The 24,174-nt window shown below is 46.8% G+C and overlaps 1 protein-coding gene across 5 annotated transcripts in view; it reads left to right on the forward strand.

The window, feature by feature from the left end:
- The window catches only part of LOC139461024 (uncharacterized), a 181,647-nt gene that overhangs the window by 36,589 nt on the left and 120,884 nt on the right, over positions 1-24,174 (forward strand). For all 5 annotated transcript variants that reach the window (XM_071242508.1, XM_071242509.1, XM_071242512.1 and 2 more), the window contains exons 2-7: positions 716-820; positions 4,800-4,904; positions 9,362-9,633; positions 10,384-10,493; positions 15,567-15,722; positions 18,006-18,100. In XM_071242508.1, coding sequence (XP_071098609.1) covers positions 785-820; positions 4,800-4,904; positions 9,362-9,633; positions 10,384-10,493; positions 15,567-15,722; positions 18,006-18,100 — 774 coding nt within the window. In that variant the 5' untranslated portion in view covers positions 716-784. The remainder of the gene's footprint in view (positions 1-715; positions 821-4,799; positions 4,905-9,361; positions 9,634-10,383; positions 10,494-15,566; positions 15,723-18,005; positions 18,101-24,174) is intronic.

The raw sequence follows: 24,174 nt of genomic DNA on the forward strand, positions 1-24,174 counted from the left end.
CATGTGTCAGGCTGTATTGTCAGGAGCAGGAAGCTGGTACCGAGGTTTGATGTCTCCATGTGTCAGGCTGTATTGTCAGGAGCAGGAAGCTGGTACCGAGGTTTGATGTCTCCATGTGTCAGGCTGTATTGTCAGGAGCAGGCAGAAGGAAGCTGGTACCGAGGTTTGATGTCTCCATGTGTCAGGCTGTATTGTCAGGAGCAGGAAGCTGGTATACAGAGGTTTGATGTCTCCATGTGTCAGGCTGTATTGTCAGGAGCAGGAAGCTGGTACCGAGGTTTGATGTCTCCATGTGTCAGGCTGTATTGTCAGGAGCAGGCAGAAGGAAGCTGGTACCGAGGTTTGATGTCTCCATGTGTCAGGCTGTATTGTCAGGAGCAGGCAGAAGGAAGCTGGTACCGAGGTTTGATGTCTCCATGTGTCAGGCTGTATTGTCCGGAGCAGGAAGCTGGTACCGAGGTTTGATGTCTCCATGTGTCAGGCTGTATTGTCAGGAGCAGGAAGCTGGTATACAAAGGTTTGATGTCTCCATGTGTCAGGCTGTATTGTCAGGAGCAGACAGCAGGAAGCTGGTATACAGAGTGCTCTACATGCTTCTGGCATCTGTTGGACCTGTCTGTATGTTGGGTTGTTTTTGTATAAATGTTGTGAAACTTTATGAGTCAAGATATATAAGGATGAGATGAAACTGGTAAGGTGGATTTTGTTTTTGCAGTGTTAAAAATAGGCTGTGCCTGAGAAAAGATGTGAGACTGGCTGAGGAGAACCCGACTACACTCACCACATGGAGGACTTCCTCCGTTCATCCAGGCAGGGCTTGGTAGGTACACCCACCTCACACTGTACAACCAGGCAGGGCTTGGTAGTACACCCACCTCACACCGTACAACAAGGCAGGGCTTGGTAGTACACGCACCTCACACCGTACAACCAGGCAGGGCTTGGTAGTACACCCACCTCACACCGTACAACCAGGCAGTGCTTGGTAGTATACATACCACACACCGTACAACCAGGCAGGGCTTGGTAGTACACCCACCTCACACTGTACAACCAGGCAGGGCTTGGTAGTACACCCACCTCACACCGTACAACCAGGCAGGGCTTGGTAGTACACCCACCTCACACCGTACAACCAGGCAGGGCTTGGTAGTACACCCACCTCACACTGTACAACCAGGCAGGGCTTGGTAGTATACATACCTCACACCGTACAACCAGGCAGGGCTTGGTAGTACACCCACCTCACACCGTACAACCAGGCAGGGCTTGGTAGTATACATACCTCACACTGTACAACCAGGCAGGGCTTGGTAGTACACCCACCTCACACCGTACAACCAGGCAGGGCTTGGTAGTACACCCACCTCACACTGTACAACCAGGCAGGGCTTGGTAGTACACCCACCTCACACCGTACAACCAGGCAGGGCTTGGTAGTATACATACCACACACCGTACAACCAGGCAGGGCTTGGTAGTACACCCACCTCACACCGTACAACCAGGCAGGGCTTGGTAGTACACCCACCTCACACCGTACAACCAGGCAGGGCTTGGTAGTACACCCACCTCACACCGTACAACCAGGCAGGGCTTGGTAGTACACCCACCTCACACTGTACAACAAGGCAGGGCTTGGTAGTACACCCACCTCACACTGTACAACCAGGCAGGGCTTGGTAGTATACATACCACACACCGTACAACCAGGCAGGGCTTGGTAGTACACCCACCTCACACCGTACAACCAGGCAGGGCTTGGTAGTATACATACCACACACCGTACAACCAGGCAGGGCTTGGTAGTACACCCACCTCACACCGTACAACCAGGCAGGGCTTGGTAGTACACCCACCTCACACCGTACAACCAGGCAGGGCTTGGTAGTATACATACCACACACCGTACAACCAGGCAGGGCTTGGTAGTACACCCACCTCACACTGTACAACCAGGCAGGGCTTGGTAGTACACCCACCTCACACTGTACAACCAGGCAGGGCTTGGTAGTATACATACCACACACCGTACAACCAGGCAGGGCTTGGTAGTACACCCACCTCACACCGTACAACCAGGCAGGGCTTGGTAGTACACCCACCTCACACCGTACAACCAGGCAGGGCTTGGTAGTATACATACCACACACCGTACAACCAGGCAGGGCTTGGTAGTACACCCACCTCACACTGTACAACCAGGCAGGGCTTGGTAGTACACCCACCTCACACTGTACAACCAGGCAGGGCTTGGTAGTACACCCACCTCACACCGTACAACCAGGCAGGGCTTGGTAGTACACCCACCTCACACTGTACAACCAGGCAGGGCTTGGTAGTACACCCACCTCACGCTGTACAACCAGGTAGGGCTTGGTAGTATACATACCACACACCGTACAACCAGACAGGGCTTGGTAGTACACCCACCTCACACCGTACAACCAGGCAGGGCTTGGTAGTATACATACCACACACCGTACAACCAGGCAGGGCTTGGTAGTACACCCACCTCACACCGTACAACCAGGCAGGGCTTGGTAGTACACCCACCTCACACTGTACAACCAGGCAGGGCTTGGTAGTACACCCACCTCACACTGTACAACCAGGCAGGGCTTGGTAGTATACATACCACACACCGTACAACCAGGCAGGGCTTGGTAGTACACCCACCTCACACCGTACAACCAGGCAGGGCTTGGTAGTACACCCACCTCACACCGTACAACCAGGCAGGGCTTGGTAGTACACCCACCTCACACTGTACAACCAGGCAGGGCTTGGTAGTATACATACCACACACCGTACAACCAGGCAGGGCTTGGTAGTACACCCACCTCACACCGTACAACCAGGCAGGGCTTGGTAGTACACCCACCTCACACCGTACAACCAGGCAGGGCTTGGTAGTACACCCACCTCACACTGTACAACAAGGCAGGGCTTGGTAGTACACCCACCTCACACTGTACAACCAGGCAGGGCTTGGTAGTATACATACCACACACCGTACAACCAGGCAGGGCTTGGTAGTACACCCACCTCACACCGTACAACCAGGCAGGGCTTGGTAGTATACATACCACACACCGTACAACCAGGCAGGGCTTGGTAGTACACCCACCTCACACCGTACAACCAGGCAGGGCTTGGTAGTACACCCACCTCACACCGTACAACCAGGCAGGGCTTGGTAGTATACATACCACACACCGTACAACCAGGCAGGGCTTGGTAGTACACCCACCTCACACTGTACAACCAGGCAGGGCTTGGTAGTACACCCACCTCACACTGTACAACCAGGCAGGGCTTGGTAGTATACATACCACACACCGTACAACCAGGCAGGGCTTGGTAGTACACCCACCTCACACCGTACAACCAGGCAGGGCTTGGTAGTACACCCACCTCACACCGTACAACCAGGCAGGGCTTGGTAGTATACATACCACACACCGTACAACCAGGCAGGGCTTGGTAGTACACCCACCTCACACTGTACAACCAGGCAGGGCTTGGTAGTACACCCACCTCACACTGTACAACCAGGCAGGGCTTGGTAGTACACCCACCTCACACCGTACAACCAGGCAGGGCTTGGTAGTACACCCACCTCACACTGTACAACCAGGCAGGGCTTGGTAGTACACCCACCTCACGCTGTACAACCAGGTAGGGCTTGGTAGTATACATACCACACACCGTACAACCAGACAGGGCTTGGTAGTACACCCACCTCACACCGTACAACCAGGCAGGGCTTGGTAGTATACATACCACACACCGTACAACCAGGCAGGGCTTGGTAGTACACCCACCTCACACCGTACAACCAGGCAGGGCTTGGTAGTACACCCACCTCACACTGTACAACCAGGCAGGGCTTGGTAGTACACCCACCTCACACTGTACAACCAGGCAGGGCTTGGTAGTATACATACCACACACCGTACAACCAGGCAGGGCTTGGTAGTACACCCACCTCACACCGTACAACCAGGCAGGGCTTGGTAGTACATACACCTCACACCATACAACCAGGCAGGGCTTGGTAGTACATACACCTCACATCATACAACCAGACAGGCCTTTGTTGTATACACACCACACAACGTACAACCAGACAGGGCTTGGTAGTACACCCACCTCACACTGTACAACTAGACAGGGCTTGGTAGTACACCCACCAGACACCAGTCCACCAGACAGGCCTTGGTAGTATACATACCACACACCGTACAACCAGGCAGGGCTTGGTAGTGCACACACCACACACCACACACCACACACCAGTCCATAAGGCAGGCCTTGGTAGTACACACACCACACACCACACACCAGTCCACAAGGCAGGCCTTGGTAGTACACACACCACACACCACACACCAGTCCACAAGGCAGGCCTTGGTAGTACACACACCACACACCACACACCAGTCCACAAGGCAGGCCTTGGTAGTACACACACCACACACCACACACCAGTCCACAAGGCAGGCCTTGGTAGTACACACACCACACACCAGTCCACAAGGCAGGCCTTGGTAGTACACACACCACACACCACACACCAGTCCACAAGGCAGGCCTTGGTAGTACACATACCACACACCATACAGCCATCCAGGCCTTGGTCATACACAAACCACACACCATACAGCTAGGCAGGACTTGGTCGTACACCAGACACAGCTTATGATAATAAGGTAATAGTATGGTATCGTGACAGTTTGATTTGTTTAATGACACATCCAGGTGAGCTGCAATGCCCTTTTTTATAAATGTTGCAGGCCAAGGTGTCTGATTATGGAAAGGTCCATTTTGTGATTGGTAATGAAGCCTGTGACTTGGACTCTGCTGTCAGTGCGCTGGTATATTCCTTCTACCTCTACAAGGTAAGCAGCACAATTAACATGAGTAAACACAATGCAAAGTTAAAAATTGAAGACCTTATTTAGCCATGTAACATATAGGTTATTGTCCCAGGCTGGCGCCACTGACTGCCTGTATGTTCCTTCTGTTCCAGACTGGCGCCACTGACTGCCTGTATGTTCCTTCTGTTCCAGACTGGCGCCACTGACTGCCTGTTTGTTCCCTCTGTTCCAGACTGGCGCCACTGACTGCCTGTCTGTTAACTATGTTCCAGACTGGCGCCACTGACTGCCTGTATGTTCCCTCTGTTCCAGACTTGCGCCACTGACTGCCTGTATGTTCCTTCTGTTCCAGACTGGCGCCACTGACTGCCTGTATGTTCCTTCTGTTCCAGACTAGCACCACTGACTGCCTGTATGTTCCCTCTGTTCCAGACTAGCACCACTGACTGCCTGTATGTTCCCTCTGTTCCAGACTAGCGCCACTGACTGCCTGTATGTTCCTTCTGTTCCAGACTAGCGCCACTGACTGCCTGTATGTTCCTTCTGTTCCAGACTGGTACCTCTGACTGCCTGTCTGTTAACTATGTTTCAGACTGTCACCACTGACTGCCTGTATGTTCCCTCTGTTCCAGACTAGCACCACTGACTGCCTGTATGTTCCTTCTGTTCCAGACTTGCGCCACTGACTGCCTGTATGTTAACTATGTTTCAGACTGGACCCAAAGACTGCCTGTATGTTCCTTCTGTTCCAGACTGGTACCTCTGACTGCCTGTATGTTCCTTCTGTTCCAGACTTGCGCCACTGACTGCCTGTATGTTCCCTCTGTTCCAGACTAACACCACTGACTGCCTGTATGTTCCCTCTGTTCCAGACTAGCACCACTGACTGCCTGTATGTTCCCTCTGTTCCAGACTAGCGCCACTGACTGCCTGTATGTTCCTTCTGTTCCAGACTGGCGCCACTGACTGCCTGTATGTTCCTTCTGTTCCAGACTGGCGCCACTGACTGCCTGTATGTTCTTTCTGTTCCAGACTAGCACCACTGACTGCCTGTTTGTTCCCTCTGTTCCAGACTGGTACCACTGACTGCCTGTATGTTCCCTCTGTTCCAGACTAGCGCCACTGACTGCCTGTATGTTCCTTCTGTTCCAGACTGGCGCCACTGACTGCCTGTATGTTCCCTCTGTTCCAGACTAGCGCCACTGACTGCCTGTTTGTTCCCTCTGTTCCAGACTAGTACCACTGACTGCCTGTATGTTCCCTCTGTTCCAGACTAGCGCCACTGACTGCCTGTTTGTTCCCTCTGTTCCAGACTGGTACCACTGACTGCCTGTATGTTCCCTCTGTTCCAGACTAGCGCCACTGACTGCCTGTATGTTCCTTCTGTTCCAGACTGGCGCCACTGACTGCCTGTATGTTCCCTCTGTTCCAGACTAGCGCCACTGACTGCCTGTTTGTTCCCTCTGTTCCAGACTGGTACCTCTGACTGCCTGTATGTTCCCTCTGTTCCAGACTAGCACCACTGACTGCCTGTATGTTAACTATGTTTCAGACTGGCACCACTGACTGCCTGTATGTTAACTATGTTTCAGACTAGCACCACTGACTGCCTGTATGTTAACTATGTTCCAGACTAGCACCACTGACTGCCTGTTTGTTCCCTCTGTTCCAGACTGGCGCCACTGACTGCCTGTATGTTCCTTCTGTTCCAGACTGGCGCCACTGACTGCCTGTATGTTGCCTCTGTTCCAGACTGGTACCTCTGACTGCCTGTATGTTAACTATTTTTCTGACTTGTGCCACCGACTGCCTGTATGTTCCCTCTGTTTCAGACCGGCACCTCTGACTGTCTGTATGTTAACTATGTTTCAGATTGTCACCACTGACTGCCTGTATGTGAACTTTGTTAAAGACTTGCACCACTGACTGTTTGTATTTGAACTATGTTTCAGACTGGCACTTCTGACTGCCTGTATGTTCTTTCTGTTCCAGACTGGGGCCACTGACTGTTTGTATTTGAACTATGTTCCAGACTGGCACCACTGACTGCCTGTATGTTCCCTCTGTTCCAGACTAGCACCACTGACTGCCTGTATGTTAACTATGTTTCAGACTGGCACCACTGACTGCCTGTATGTTAACTATGTTTCAGACTAGCACCACTGACTGCCTGTATGTTAACTATGTTCCAGACTAGCACCACTGACTGCCTGTTTGTTCCCTCTGTTCCAGACTGGCGCCACTGACTGCCTGTATGTTCCTTCTGTTCCAGACTGGCGCCACTGACTGCCTGTATGTTGCCTCTGTTCCAGACTGGTACCTCTGACTGCCTGTATGTTAACTATTTTTCTGACTTGTGCCACCGACTGCCTGTATGTTCCCTCTGTTTCAGACCGGCACCTCTGACTGTCTGTATGTTAACTATGTTTCAGATTGTCACCACTGACTGCCTGTATGTGAACTTTGTTAAAGACTTGCACCACTGACTGTTTGTATTTGAACTATGTTTCAGACTGGCACTTCTGACTGCCTGTATGTTCTTTCTGTTCCAGACTGGGGCCACTGACTGTTTGTATTTGAACTATGTTCCAGACTGGCACCACTGACTGCCTGTATGTTCCTTCTGTTCCAGACTGGCACCACTGACTGCCTGTATGTTCCCTCTGTTCCAGACTAGCACCACTGACTGCCTGTATGTTCCCTCTGTTCCAGACTAGCGCCACTGACTGCCTGTATGTTCCTTCTGTTCCAGACTGGCACCACTGACTGCCTGTATGTTCCTTCTGTTCCAGACTGGGGCCACTGACTGCCTGTCTGTTAACTATGTTTCAGACTGTCACCACTGACTGCCTGTATGTTCTTTCTGTTCCAGACTGGCAACACTGACTGCCTGTATGTTCCTTCTGTTCCAGACTGGGGCCACTGACTGCCTGTCTGTTAACTATGTTTCAGACTGTCACCACTGACTGCCTGTATGTTAACTATGTTTCAGACTGGCACCACTGCCTGCCTGTATGTTCTTTCTGTTCCAGACTGGCGCCACTGACTGCCTGTATTTTAACTATGTTTCAAACTGGGTCCACTGACTGCTTGTATGTTCTGGTCCTTGCCATCCCACGGTGCCAGTACCAACTGCCTGTATGTTAACTATGTTTCAGACTGGCGCCACTGACTGCCTGTATGTTAACTATGTTTCAGACTGGCACCTCTGACTGCCTGTATGTTAACTATGTTTCAGACTGGCACCTCTGACTGCCTGTATGTTAACTATGTTTCAGACTGGCGCCACTGACTGCCTGTATGTTAACTATGTTTCAGACTGGGGCCACTGACTGCCTGTATGTTAACTGTGTTTCAGACTGGCCTCTCTGACTGCCTGTATGTTAACTATGTTTCAGACTGGCACCACTGACTGCCTGTATGTTAACTATGTTTCAGACTGGCACCACTGACTGCCTGTATGTTAACTATGTTTCAGACTGGTACCTCTGACTGCCTGTATGTTAACTATGTTTCAGACTGGCACCTCTGACTGTCTGTATGTTAACTATGTTTCAGACTGGGGCCACTGACTGCCTGTATGTTAACTATGTTTCAGACTGGCACCACTGACTGCCTGTATGTTAACTATGTTTCAGACTGGCCTCTCTGACTAACTGTATGTTAACTATGTTTCAGACTGGCACCACTGACTGCCTGTATGTTAACTATGTTTCAGACTGGCACCTCTGACTGCCTGTATGTTAACTATGTTTCAGACTGGCACCACTGACTGCCTGTATGTTAACTATGTTTCAGACTGGCCTCTCTGACTGCCTGTATGTTAACTATGTTTCAGACTGGCACCTCTGACTGCCTGTATGTTAACTATGTTTCAGACTGGCGCCACTGACTGCCTGTATGTTAACTATGTTTCAGACTGGGGCCACTGACTGCCTGTATGTTAACTATGTTTCAGACTGGCCTCTCTGACTAACTGTATGTTAACTATGTTTCAGACTGGCACCTCTGACTGCCTGTATGTTAACTATGTTTCAGACTGGCACCACTGACTGCCTGTATGTTAACTATGTTTCAGACTGGGGCCACTGACTGCCTGTATGTTAACTATGTTTCAGACTGGCCTCTCTGACTGCCTGTATGTTAACTATGTTTCAGACTGGCCTCTCTGACTAACTGTATGTTAACTATGTTTCAGACTGGCACCACTGACTGCCTGTATGTTAACTATGTTTCAGACTGGCCTCTCTGACTAACTGTATGTTAACTATGTTTCAGACTGGCACCACTGACTGCCTGTATGTTAACTATGTTTCAGACTGGCCTCTCTGACTAACTGTATGTTAACTATGTTTCAGACTGGCACCTCTGACTGCCTGTATGTTAACTATGTTTCAGACTGGCACCACTGACTGCCTGTATGTTAACTATGTTTCAGACTGGCGCCACTGACTGCCTGTATGTTAACTATGTTTCAGACTGGCACCACTGACTGCTTGTTTGTTCCGGTTCTTGCCATCCCACGGTGCCAGTACCAACTCCACACAGAGATAACATACCTCCTGGGTAGGCATGATATACCTCCAGACCTCCTCACTTTTGCTGATGATGTGGACCTTGCATCACTTGCTCCACACCTCCAACTCACATTGGTTGACCACCATGTGCTGAGGACCCAGTTGTCCCCCCTGGACCAGTATGTTGTCTGTGTGATTGACCATCGACCAGTAGAGAAGCACTTGGACAAGAGGTACTATTTCCACACAACCAGACAATGAAAAGTAGCTCCCTTGTATCTTGCACTTTCTAAAGTGTCCTCAGGTTTAAATAATTTAATTACTTGATAGATCCACAGGCCACACGTTGGTCATATGCTTGCCTGTTATGTCAGCAAACAGCAGTAAACAAGTGGCCTAAGCCAGATTACACTAGATTTAATGTGTAGATACAATGTTCATTTTGTTGTGTCCTTAGAGTAATATCGTAAGTGATGCTCAGCTTGTGAAGTATGTCAGTTTATGTCAATAAGCTTTGCTTCCATTTAATCAAGAGTGGAATTCAGATGATTGGTTATGGTTACAGCGCCAGGTAAAACTTATTATTAAACTGTCGTATTTTATTTTCATTGACAAAATAGCATGCCTGGCTTTAGTGTGTTTTTGTCATGTCAATGTTCAATAAGTGAATATATTTTAAAAAAATGAGTTTTGTTTTTCTTCACGAGGCTATTTAAGTCACCACATTTGATGAATTCTGTTTCACTTTGTTATCATCTGAACTCACACATGTCCCTCGTAACACTTTTATAGCAGTCACAGAATGTATCTATGGAAAACCAAATCTGTGTTTCTTTTTTAGGCAAGTATATATATGCACTAGAAGCTGCTGTCATGGGCTCCTTGCTCCCAATTCTCTATTGAAAAATTACTTTGCAACTATATAAGATAAACCACACTTGTTAAATTGTTCTTGTTGTCCATGAAGTTTGTCTGTGTTTCAGAGTGTCATGCACCATTGACCTCGTGGGGTCATGCTGTACACTGGTCACAGAGAAAATAGCAAGAGATGACACATTCATAATTGATACAACCGTGGCAACACTTCTCCTAGGTAATTGCCATCTATTGTGTACCACTAGTTGCCATAGTTAGACCAAGGAAACGTCACAATTTGGCTCGTGTATTGAACCTGATTTAAAGTTTTGTTTATATTTTCATTCCCCCCCCCCAAATATCTTCAAATATTCTGCATGTCGAACCCACAACCCTGGCAGTGAAAAGCTTTAAAAAATTACAGTACTTAAAAAAGAACTTAACATTTTTTTGATACATACAAGCTTGAACAACCAACAACAAAAAAAAAACCCCGCCCGCCCCCACTTTATTTTCAAAAGCCATTGCCTGAGAACCAATTCTTTTCTTTTTTTAAGTTATCAATGCATTATCAGTTGACCTGTTAACTCCTCATCATGACAATGGGGTAGATTTGCCTGCAGAGGGGGAGAATTATTAAATCTTGTAATTAGCAATTGAAGAGGATAACTGACAACCTATATTTTTATTGTTTTTAAGAAAAAAAATATTTTAAAACAATAGTAAATGATTTTTTTTAAATATTCAATTGTTAAACTCCTGAACATGCTTTCTCACACTATGCATTTCTTTTTTCTTCTTCGATCCTATGTTTGAAACGTGTTTGAACCATGTTTCAAGCTTTGTAAACAAAACACTTCACCTGAACGCACCCCAGTATCCCTCTGGTTACTGACCAATAACTAGGTCAATTATGTGCTGAATGCTCAGTAACCTTACACAAACTGATCATGTGTATATCTCCTAACTCATTCTCTTTCACACTGTGGAGACGTGTTTTTGGAATATGGAGAATCCATTTTCATGTCTTTTTTGTTACCTCTTGCTTGGTAGTACACCTAGGATAAAAACGGAGAATGCGGGAACAGACCAAGATCAACCAAGACCAGTGTTCTCACCTCTCGGAGGACGCCTCTTGTAGTTACCTACATTATTCCAAAAACATAATGTTGATCAGTGGTAGCTGTCCCTTCCAGTGTAACAGCTGTGAAACCACCTCTGAAATCTACGATACCATCCTTGTCTTATATTGATTTGTGTTTATCTGTTGAAGACAATTGCGTATTGGGTAGCTTGCTTACTGACGATGTTCCTGCCATAAAGAAGGAGCCATCTGATCCTAGTGCACGTGTTACCTTGCCAACGTTAGAGCAATCTGCACCCATAGAAGTTCCCTAGCCGTCAGTTACGCTGTCTCAACTGTCCCGGCTCAACAATCCGTTCCTGAAGCATCCTGTTCCCGTCTACGTGGGAACCACCAGCTACATCAGTCGTTCGCAGGTTCTCTCTTCTGTCGATGCATCCAAACATGCCACGGATACGCCTTTGACCAACCCTCTTATCGCTCCTAGAATGTCTGCTACCAGTCTTCGTGTTATGTTCAGGTTTGACAGTTTGGAGATCGACCTTCTAGGGATCGACGCTCATGCAAGGACACTGCTGATTCACCTCCCACTCCCGTTCAAAGTGACTCAGAGGATAGTTCCTATACAGACTCGGTTAAACGTTCTTCTCCTGTTGGTCGCTCCCAGTCCTTCAGTTACATGGATTGGCATCGTCAGTTGGCTCCTACGATCATCATGGACCAGAGTTGCGTGCTTGAGATCCCTATCAGTACAGCAGTTATGCTCCTTGGCGTGGTTATTCCTCCTACCTGGTTCGGGTCCATCTGTTCTTTGATGCTCCCTTCACTACATACCTCATGGGACCATTGAGACCAGGCTAATGATCCATCCCCGAACCTAGAATCATTCTTGCAGGCAGTGACCTCTGCCCTCCAGAATCACCCGGGGCAACCTGTGGTACTTTCTCTTGCTACTTTGATGTCCACACTGGTTCCCTCACAGACTGTTAGTCCTTAGTTCAGCTGTCACTGTTCCTCAGGATGTTGATCCTTGGCCGCTGGTATCAATTCGGGTCATCAAGGGAAGCGACGTCAATATCCCTCTCCTCAGGGAAAAAAGATCAACATCGATATCGGGACGCATGTTTTATCTATTGATGATGTCAGTAATGTCTCCCAACACTCCGAGTCAGAAACCTAAGCATATAGGCTGTCCATGTTATTGTGCCTTTTTAATGCTGGGATCAGGAATTTTTCCCCTCTCACTTCATGCGTAGGAGAGGATACCAGTCTCAGCAAGGATACAATCCTCAATGTTCTGATGCAGGGATGTTTTGCGTAGTGAGTGTCAGGACATTTTTCCATGTTATGACAAACCCACTTATGTTCGCATCAGTAGAGTATTGAAGCCTACATTGCATTGTTCTCTATCACAATGTTTTGTCAAAGGAGTTTCAACACTACTGTCATATCACGGACCACTCCTGCTCGTCATGATTATCACCATCTTTCAGAAGATGATTATTATATATAGTTTCGGTGGATCGATAGTCCACCTGTTATGATGATCGTTTACGATGCCCAGTTTACTCCCACTCCTGTGATTCCAACCCTCAGTGCCAAGCCTTCCGACCTTCATCTGGTATATCAGTCACTGGGCTCTACGAAAGCGACATCCCTCTTCACTGATGCTCGACATCCACTTGATCAACATCAGGTTGAACAACCAGGTCCAAGCGAGGCATGTCCTTGGAATCTTAGCCAACTTCCTATCCCGACCACAACAATTGCCATCGACGGGATGATGTCTTTACCCAACAATTTTTCGGTGCAGCCTCTGCCCAGGTCCAGACGTCAGCTGCTTCGCATCCTGGTTCAACACTGTGCCAGATCCATGATGATCTGGTCATCTTGTGGGAGTACCTCAGTACCTATGCCTTTTTGCTCGTTAGCCACAACCATCTCTGAGGCTCACTATACCTCTACCTAGATCCTATACGACCATCAGTGGAATGCATTCAAAACCTATTGTTGAGCTTGTGATATCACCAACCTGCCTGCTCTCTCTCCTCAACAGGTCGCTGAGATTGACTTGGAAACTTAGAGCTCAACCTTGGCTTCTAATCTCGTGGTGATCAACCCTGTCAATGCCACTACAACTGCATCTAGAGCTCCACGGTTTCTGAACTACAGTCCCTCATTCGTTTCTACAAGTTGGGATCTTGCTGTCATCCTTTGGCATCCGACCTCTGCAGAATATGAACCACCTGATGAAAAGGACTTAAGATGTTTTTTTCAACTACTAGAATGAGCAAGATCCATGCTGTAGAACCGGGTCTACTTTGAGAAACACAGAATGGGAAGATCTTTCTGGGACTACACTGGGATTTATTCGTGAAGTGTCAGCTTCTGGGACATCCAGACCGTTTGTTTACCATCCCGTCCTTGGCGCCCATCCTCAACCTAGATGACCATGACGACATCTCCTGATGCCCAGTTAGAGCACTCTGTATCTACCTAGAGGCTGCGAACTATTTCGATGCACCCGTAAGAGATTCTTCATCCCAATTTCCATAGTGGGCACCACGGAAAACTCCCGTACACTGTCTCTTTTTGACTCTTCTCAATGATACTATGCTTTCATTGGATTGCCTTTTCCAGTGACGTCCAATCCATGAGATGAGAGCCGTTGCCTCTATCATGGACCTGCACAGCAATTGTACTCTGACTGCCATTACGTAGAGTTGTTTTCTTAGTCACTGATGTTTTGGGTCTACACCAGTTGGTTCGATCCCTTGGTCCTGGCGCAACAGATGGCTACTCACCAGCACGGATTGACAATACTTTCCCCGGCTCTTGCAACTCGGTACTCTCTATTCTGAACATACAGGATAATCACTGGAATGTCCCTCCTTTGTTTCTTGTCATTATTTAGGTTCCCAGACCGAGGACCCTTTTGGAGGGTGGATTTGCTTGTCTGAAGAGCCCTTGGTTTTCAACATCAAAGTTGCCACAAGACGCAGCTGTTACACATGGTGTCGCTAACCTTTATTTCGCCCACCTCTGTCCTTGGCATTTGTGATGTAGGGTTTTGGTTTGAAGATTGGATGTTGTCAATCATTCTTCTTCTCATCCCGGTTGAGTTCATACACTTTGCATGTGTTTGATAGCCTTGACGAAGCGCTAAAAGAGATGCCAAGCAGTTATTCCATTTCCCCAAAATGTATCCCATTTTTAGAAATGTGCCTATAGTCATTGTTGACCTTTCTGACCTCAATGTGTATAACTCTCATTGGTTGACTAGTGCTGTTGTATGTAAATTAGATTAGCCAATCAATTTGTGTCAGATAATGACATGATACATTTTGTCACAATTCATTGCAGTGTTGATGTTTAGGGGGAGACAGGTCACAATGTCAGCCAAAAGTTAAAATAACATTAGTTTTGCTTTAACTTTGGCTTTGAAACCCTATGTCTATGAGGAACCTTGATCATGTTACTCTATATGTATTTCAACTACCGAATCAACCAGTCACGCATGTTGTGTTTCTGGAGATGGCACTTGCTGGTCATATTTGTTTTTTATTTCCGTGAGTTCAATGTCATAACTTTGAGGTTGTTGACATTTTAACATATTTTCTGATAAATCTGATAACCAATAAATTCATTTATATATCTACGTTATTAAATTATGCAGGAATAAACATGCTGAGAACATGAAGAGAATAGTTGATTTCAGGAAGTACTAGGTACTCACTCGGCTGATTATTCATTCAACTCTTCAGGTACCTGTTAGGACCATCCGAGTTTTCTTTACATCTTACATTGTTAAATCGTTCACCATATGGAGTCAATTACCAGTTGATTACTGCACAAAGGCCCATCTGGATCACATGGGCCCCCTGTGGGTAACCGTGATGAGGGTCACTAACCCGGGAGCATTCCGGACAGATTTGGAGGTATCACATGCATTAAGCAGAAGACTTACTTCTTACTTCTAGATTTCCACAATCGTAACTTCCTGTTCTTTGTTTTTACTCATGGGGCAAAGGAGGCAAAGTTGTAAACTAATGAAAAGTTGCTGTTTTGCGGGAGAAAGATACTCATGCAGGAGACTGGGAGATTTCATCAAATTGCGGGAGAGTTGACAGGTCTGTGTTATAGGGCATGGCCTAATGGCATTGTGACAGTGACACATTAACATATCAATAGGTATAAGGTAGCAAGTGGTTCTTCTGGTGGTTTCAGGAACTATACTCACTGACACCATCAACATGAGTGAAGCAGCAGGCAAGACCACCGCCAGAGACGTAGCTGCCATAGACACACTCAAACTGATCCTGCCACAAGTAGACACGCAGGCCCTATTTGATGGCATACACCAGGCCAAGACAGACGTCAGTGGTAAGTTGACAGGGCCACTTGATGTAATCAACTCTAGAACTCCAGAAGTTTTAAATATTATGTTGTGATGAGAGTCACAGAAACATTGTCCATTCTACTGCTGTTCATCATGTAGCCCAGTAGTCATTGTCATGTATGGTGACACTGCTGGAGTTGTTTGTTCATGGACTGCTGTACTTGTTTTGTACATGATCTGTCGTTGATTTTTTTCTTCATTTTTGTCAGGAATATTTTATGAACTACTGGACTAATATTCACTCATGGAGTGTTTTTGAAGTGTTCATGAACTAGCTTGCTTTGTGAACTTTGTGACTTGAAGAAATTGTTTTCACAGTCAACAGCTGGTTCTAACAAATGTAGTGTACAGAGATATGAATCCAGTCAAAAGCTGGTTGTAACATACATTGTAGTGTACAGTTTCCAGGAGACATGAATCCAGTGAACAGCTGGTTGGAACATAGATTGTAGTGTACAGTTTCCAGGAGACATGAATCCAGTCACTCTCTGGTTGTAACATACATTGTAGTGTACAGTTTCCAGGAGACATGAATCCAGTCACTCTCTGGTTGAAACATAGATTGTAGTGTACAGTTTCCAGGAAACATGAATCCAGTCACTCTCTGATTGTAACATACATTGTAGTGTACAGTTTCCAGGAGACATGAATCCAGTGAACAGCTGGTTGGAACATACATTGTAATGTACAGTTTCCAGGAGACATGAATCCAGTCACTCTCTGGTTGTAACATACATTGTAGTGTACAGTTTCCAGGAGACATGAATCCAGTGAACAGCTGGTTGGAACATAGATTGTAGTGTACAGTTTCCAGGAGACATGAATCCAGTCACTCTCTGGTTGAAACATACATTGTAGTGTACAGTTTCCAGGAGACATGAATCCAGTCACTCTCTGATTGTAACATACATTGTAATGTACAGTTTCCAGGAGACATGAATCCAGTCAACAGCTGGTTGGAACATAGATTGTAGTGTACAGTTTCCAGGAGACATGAATCCAGTGAACAGCTGGTTGGAACATAGATTGTAGTGTACAGTTTCCAGGAGACATGAATCCAGTGAACAGCTGGTTGGAACATACATTGTAGTGTACAGTTTCCAGGAGACATGAATCCAGTGAATAGCTGGTTGGAACATAGATTGTAGTGTACAGTTTCCAGGAGACATGAATCCAGTCACTCTCTGATTGTAACATACATTGTAGTGTACAGTTTCCAGGAGACATGAATCCAGTCAACAGCTGGTTGGAACATACATTGTAGTGTATAGTTTCCAGGAGACATGAATCCAGTCACTCTCTGGTTATAACATACATTGTAGTGTACAGTTTCCAGGAGACATGAATCCAGTCAACAGCTGGTTGGAACATACATTGTAGTGTACAGTTTCCAGGAGACATGAATCCAGTCAACAGCTGGTTGTAACATACATTGTAGTGTACAGTTTCCAGGAGACATGAATCCAGTCACTCTCTGATTGTAACATACATTGTAGTGTACAGTTTCCAGGAGACATGAATCCAGTCAACAGCTGGTTGTAACATACATTGTAATGTACAGTTTCCAGGAGACATGAATCCAGTCAACAGCTGGTTGGAACATACATTGTAGTGTACAGTTTCCAGGAGACATGAATCCAGTCACTCTCTGATTGTAACATACATTGTAGTGTACAGTTTCCAGGAGACATGAATCCAGTCACTCTCTGATTGTAACATACATTGTAGTGTACAGTTTCCAGGAGACATGAATCCAGTCACTCTCTGGTTGGAACATACATTGTAGTGTACAGTTTCCAGGAGACATGAATCCAGTCACTCTCTGGTTGTAACATACATTGTAGTGTACAGTTTCCAGGAGACATGAATCCAGTCACTCACTGGTTGTAACATACATTGTAGTGTACAGTTTCCAGGAGACATGAATCCAGTCACTCTCTGGTTGTAACATACATTGTAGTGTACAGTTTCCAGGAGACATGAATCCAGTCACTCACTGGTTGTAACATACATTGTAGTGTACAGTTTCCAGGAGACATGAATCCAGTCACTCTCTGGTTGTAACATACATTGTAGTGTACAGATTCCAGGAGACATATATCACACTGCCTTCATGTACTAAAGCAGAAATATTCTTATTTCTTTCCCATGTTAGTTCGTTTTGGAATGTGCTTGAGATGATAGAGCAACAGAAGATGATGAATAGTTTACATTTCCAAGCATTTCCAGATGTAGCATCACTGTAGGGGATCTGGATTGTGTTGCAGGTTTAAGCAGCCATGACCTGCTGAAGAAAGACGTCAAATTGGTTGCGGGAGCCAGTCTGTCCATTGCCGTGTGTTCAGTGATGATGTCTTCTCAGGTAAGATATAAAGAATGCATATCTCCTAGAAACCGATTGAGGAAAACCTTTGTTTGAATAAACAAAGGCTAATTACCCTGTACCCACGACATAGATATGTTACAGTCAGTGTCTATAGTCGGGCTGATTCACTCAGGCATTGTACATAGTCACTGAAATTTTCAGGAATCAGGAATTAGACTCCTATATTTATTCTTCTCATTTTAATTTAAATTTAAATAATACAAACGGAGATCAAAGTAAGTTCTGTAAGTAACTAAGAATGTTTCCACAATGAATTGATTGGTTCTCTCAGACATGAAAATATACCAGTCTGTTTTTCTGTTACTTGTGTTTATTGCTTCATCTATCATTCAGTACAAAGATATTTGTACCGTTCTCCTACCTCATGAGTGATATAAGCATGTTCATCCTTCTACTCTGAGGGAGTTCATCTTAACACAATATTGAAAGGTAATGCTAATGACACACACCTTCACTGTAGTAGGCCACTGTTACAAACAAGACACACGCACATTCACTGTTACAACCATGACACACACACCTTCACTGTAGTAGGCCACTGTTACAACCGTGACATGGACACCTTCACTGTAGTAGGTCATTGTTACTACCATGACATGGACACCTTCACTGTAGTATGCCACCTGTTACTACCATGACATGGACACCTTCACTGTAGTAGGTCACTGTTACAACCATGACATGGACACCTTCACTGTAGTAGGCCACTGTTACTACCATGACATGGACACCTTCACTGTAGTAGGTCACTGTCACAACCATGACATGGACACCTTCACTGTAGTAGGCCACTGTTACAACCGTGACATGGACACCTTCACTGTAGTAGGCCACTGTCACAACCATGACATGGACACCTTCACTGTAGTATGCCACCTGTTACTACCATGACATGGACACCTTCACTGTAGTAGGTCACTGTTACAACCATGACATGGACACCTTCACTGTAGTAGGCCACTGTTACTACCATGACATGGACACCTTCACTGTAGTAGGTCACTGTCACAACCATGACATGGACACCTTCACTGTAGTAGGCCACTGTTACAACCATGACATGGACACCTTCACTGTAGTAGGCCACTGTCACAACCATGACATGGACACCTTCACTGTAGTAGGTCACTGTTACAACCATGACATGGACACCTTCACTGTAGTAGGTCATTGTTACTACCATGACATGGACACCTTCACTGTAGTAGGTCATTGTTACTACCATGACATGGACACCTTCACTGTAGTATGCCACCTGTTACTACCATGACATGGACACCTTCACTGTAGTAGGTCATTGTTACTACCATGACATGGACACCTTCACTGTAGTATGCCACCTGTTACTACCATGACATGGACACCTTCACTGTAGTAGGTCACTGTTACAACCATGACATGGACACCTTCACTGTAGTAGGCCACTGTTACTACCATGACATACACACCTTCACTGTAGTAGGTCACTGTTACAACCATGACATGGACACCTTCACTGTAGTATGCCACTGTTACAACCATGACATGGACACCTTCACTGTAGTAGGTCATTGTTACAACCATGACATGGACACCTTCACTGTAGTAGGCCACTGTTACAACCGTGACATGGACACCTTCACTGTAGTAGGTCACTGTTACAACCATGACATGGACACCTTCACTGTAGTAGGCCACTGTTACAACCATGACATGGACACCTTCACTGTAGTAGGCCACTGTTACAACCGTGACATGGACACCTTCACTGTAGTAGGTCACTGTTACAACCATGACATGGACACCTTCACTGTAGTAGGCCACTGTTACAACCATGACATGGACACCTTCACTGTAGTAGGCCACTGTTACAACCATGACATGGACACCTTCACTGTAGTAGGCCACTGTTACAACCGTGACATGGACACCTTCACTGTAGTAGGCCACTGTTACAACCATGACATGGACACCTTCACTGTAGTATGCCACTGTTACAACCATGACATGGACACCTTCACTGTAGTAGGTCATTGTTACAACCATGACATGGACACCTTCACTGTAGTAGGCCACTGTTACAACCGTGACATGGACACCTTCACTGTAGTAGGTCACTGTTACAACCATGACATGGACACCTTCACTGTAGTAGGCCACTGTTACAACCATGACATGGACACCTTCACTGTAGTAGGCCACTGTTACAACCGTGACATGGACACCTTCACTGTAGTAGGTCACTGTTACAACCATGACATGGACACCTTCACTGTAGTAGGCCACTGTTACAACCATGACATGGACACCTTCACTGTAGTAGGCCACTGTTACAACCATGACATGGACACCTTCACTGTAGTAGGCCACTGTTACAACCGTGACATGGACACCTTCACTGTAGTAGGCCACTGTTACAACCATGACATGGACACCTTCACTGTAGTATGCCACTGTTACAACCATGACATGGACACCTTCACTGTAGTAGGTCATTGTTACTACCATGACATGGACACCTTCACTGTAGTAGGCCACTGTTACAACCGTGACATGGACACCTTCACTGTAGTAGGCCACTGTTACAACCATGACATGGACACCTTCACTGTAGTAGGCCACTGTTACAACCATGACATGGACACCTTCACTGTAGTAGGCCACTGTTACAACCATGACATGGACACCTTCACTGTAGTAGGCCACTGTCACAACCATGACATGGACACCTTCACTGTAGTAGGCCACTGTTACAACCATGACATGGACACCTTCACTGTAGTAGGCCACTGTTACTACCATGACATGGACACCTTCACTGTAGTAGGCCACTGTCACAACCATGACATGGACACCTTCACTGTAGTAGGTCACTGTCACAACCATGACATGGACACCTTCACTGTAGTAGGCCACTGTTACAACCGTGACATGGACACCTTCACTGTAGTAGGCCACTGTCACAACCATGACATGGACACCTTCACTGTAGTATGCCACCTGTTACTACCATGACATGGACACCTTCACTGTAGTAGGTCACTGTTACAACCATGACATGGACACCTTCACTGTAGTAGGCCACTGTTACTACCATGACATGGACACCTTCACTGTAGTAGGTCACTGTCACAACCATGACATGGACACCTTCACTGTAGTAGGCCACTGTTACAACCATGACATGGACACCTTCACTGTAGTAGGCCACTGTCACAACCATGACATGGACACCTTCACTGTAGTAGGTCACTGTTACAACCATGACATGGACACCTTCACTGTAGTAGGTCATTGTTACTACCATGACATGGACACCTTCACTGTAGTAGGTCATTGTTACTACCATGACATGGACACCTTCACTGTAGTATGCCACCTGTTACTACCATGACATGGACACCTTCACTGTAGTAGGTCATTGTTACTACCATGACATGGACACCTTCACTGTAGTATGCCACCTGTTACTACCATGACATGGACACCTTCACTGTAGTAGGTCACTGTTACAACCATGACATGGACACCTTCACTGTAGTAGGCCACTGTTACTACCATGACATACACACCTTCACTGTAGTAGGTCACTGTTACAACCATGACATGGACACCTTCACTGTAGTATGCCACTGTTACAACCATGACATGGACACCTTCACTGTAGTAGGTCATTGTTACAACCATGACATGGACACCTTCACTGTAGTAGGCCACTGTTACAACCGTGACATGGACACCTTCACTGTAGTAGGTCACTGTTACAACCATGACATGGACACCTTCACTGTAGTAGGCCACTGTTACAACCATGACATGGACACCTTCACTGTAGTAGGCCACTGTTACAACCGTGACATGGACACCTTCACTGTAGTAGGTCACTGTTACAACCATGACATGGACACCTTCACTGTAGTAGGCCACTGTTACAACCATGACATGGACACCTTCACTGTAGTAGGCCACTGTTACAACCATGACATGGACACCTTCACTGTAGTAGGCCACTGTTACAACCGTGACATGGACACCTTCACTGTAGTAGGCCACTGTTACAACCATGACATGGACACCTTCACTGTAGTATGCCACTGTTACAACCATGACATGGACACCTTCACTGTAGTAGGTCATTGTTACAACCATGACATGGACACCTTCACTGTAGTAGGCCACTGTTACAACCGTGACATGGACACCTTCACTGTAGTAGGTCACTGTTACAACCATGACATGGACACCTTCACTGTAGTAGGCCACTGTTACAACCATGACATGGACACCTTCACTGTAGTAGGCCACTGTTACAACCGTGACATGGACACCTTCACTGTAGTAGGTCACTGTTACAACCATGACATGGACACCTTCACTGTAGTAGGCCACTGTTACAACCATGACATGGACACCTTCACTGTAGTAGGCCACTGTTACAACCATGACATGGACACCTTCACTGTAGTAGGCCACTGTTACAACCGTGACATGGACACCTTCACTGTAGTAGGCCACTGTTACAACCATGACATGGACACCTTCACTGTAGTATGCCACTGTTACAACCATGACATGGACACCTTCACTGTAGTAGGTCATTGTTACTACCATGACATGGACACCTTCACTGTAGTAGGCCACTGTTACAACCGTGACATGGACACCTTCACTGTAGTAGGCCACTGTTACAACCATGACATGGACACCTTCACTGTAGTAGGCCACTGTTACAACCATGACATGGACACCTTCACTGTAGTAGGCCACTGTTACAACCATGACATGGACACCTTCACTGTAGTAGGCCACTGTCACAACCATGACATGGACACCTTCACTGTAGTAGGCCACTGTGACAACCATGACATGGACACCTTCACTGTAGTAGGCCACTGTTACTACCATGACATGGACACCTTCACTGTAGTAGGCCACTGTCACAACCATGACATGGACACCTTCACTGTAGTAGGCCACTGTTACAACCATGACATGGACACCTTCACTGTAGTAGGCCACTGTCACAACCATGACATGGACACCTTCACTGTAGTAGGCCACTGTTACAACCATGACATGGACACCTTCACTGTAGTAGGCCACTGTTACAACCGTGACATGGACACCTTCACTGTAGTAGGCCACTGTTACAACCGTGACATGGACACCTTCACTGTAGTAGGTCACTGTTACAACCATGACATGGACACCTTCACTGTAGTAGGCCACTGTTACAACCATGACATGGACACCTTCACTGTAGTATGCCACCTGTTACTGTGGTGTGATGCCAGGGCTTGTTACTGTGGTGTGATGCCAGGGCCTGTTACTGTGGATGCCAGGGCCTGATACTGTGGTGTGATGCCAGGGCTGGCTACTGTGGTGTGATGCCAGGGCCTGTTACTGTGGATGCCAGGGCCTGTTACTGTGGTGTGATGCCAGGGCTTGTTACTGTGGTGTGATGCCAGGGCCTGTTATTGTGGTGTGATGCCAGGGCTGGCTACTGTGGTGTGATGCCAGGGCCTGTTACTGTGGATGCCAGGGCCTGTTACTGTGGATGCCAGGGCTTGTTACTGTGGTGTGATGCCAGGGCCTGTTATTGTGGTGTGATGCCAGGGCCTGTTACTGTGGATGCCAGGGCCTGTTACTATGGTGTGATGCCAGGGCTTGTTACTGTGGTGTGATGCCAGGGCCTGTTACTGTGGTGTGATGCCAGGGCCTGTTATTGTGGTGTGATGCCAGGGCCTGTTATTGTGGTGTGATGCCAGGGCTTGTTACTGTGGTGTAATGCCAGGGCCTGTTACTGTGGTGTGATGCCAGGGCCTGTTACTGTGGTGTGATGCCAGGGCCTGTTACTGTGGTGTGATGCCAGGGCCTGTTACTGTGGTGTGATGCCAGGGCCTGTTACTGTGGTGTGATGCCAGGGCCTGTTACTGTGGTGTGATGCCAGGGCCTGTTATTGTGGTGTTATGCCAGGGCTTGTTACTGTGGTGTATTGCCAGGGCCTGTTACTGTGGTGTGATGCCAGGGCCTGTTACTGTGGATGCCAGGGCTTGTTACTGTGGTGTAAT

This window comes from Haliotis cracherodii, unplaced genomic scaffold, assembly GCF_022045235.1.
Source record: "Haliotis cracherodii isolate W230 unplaced genomic scaffold, xgHalCrac1.p SCAF_14, whole genome shotgun sequence".
Classification (NCBI taxonomy): Eukaryota; Metazoa; Mollusca; class Gastropoda; order Lepetellida; family Haliotidae; genus Haliotis; species Haliotis cracherodii.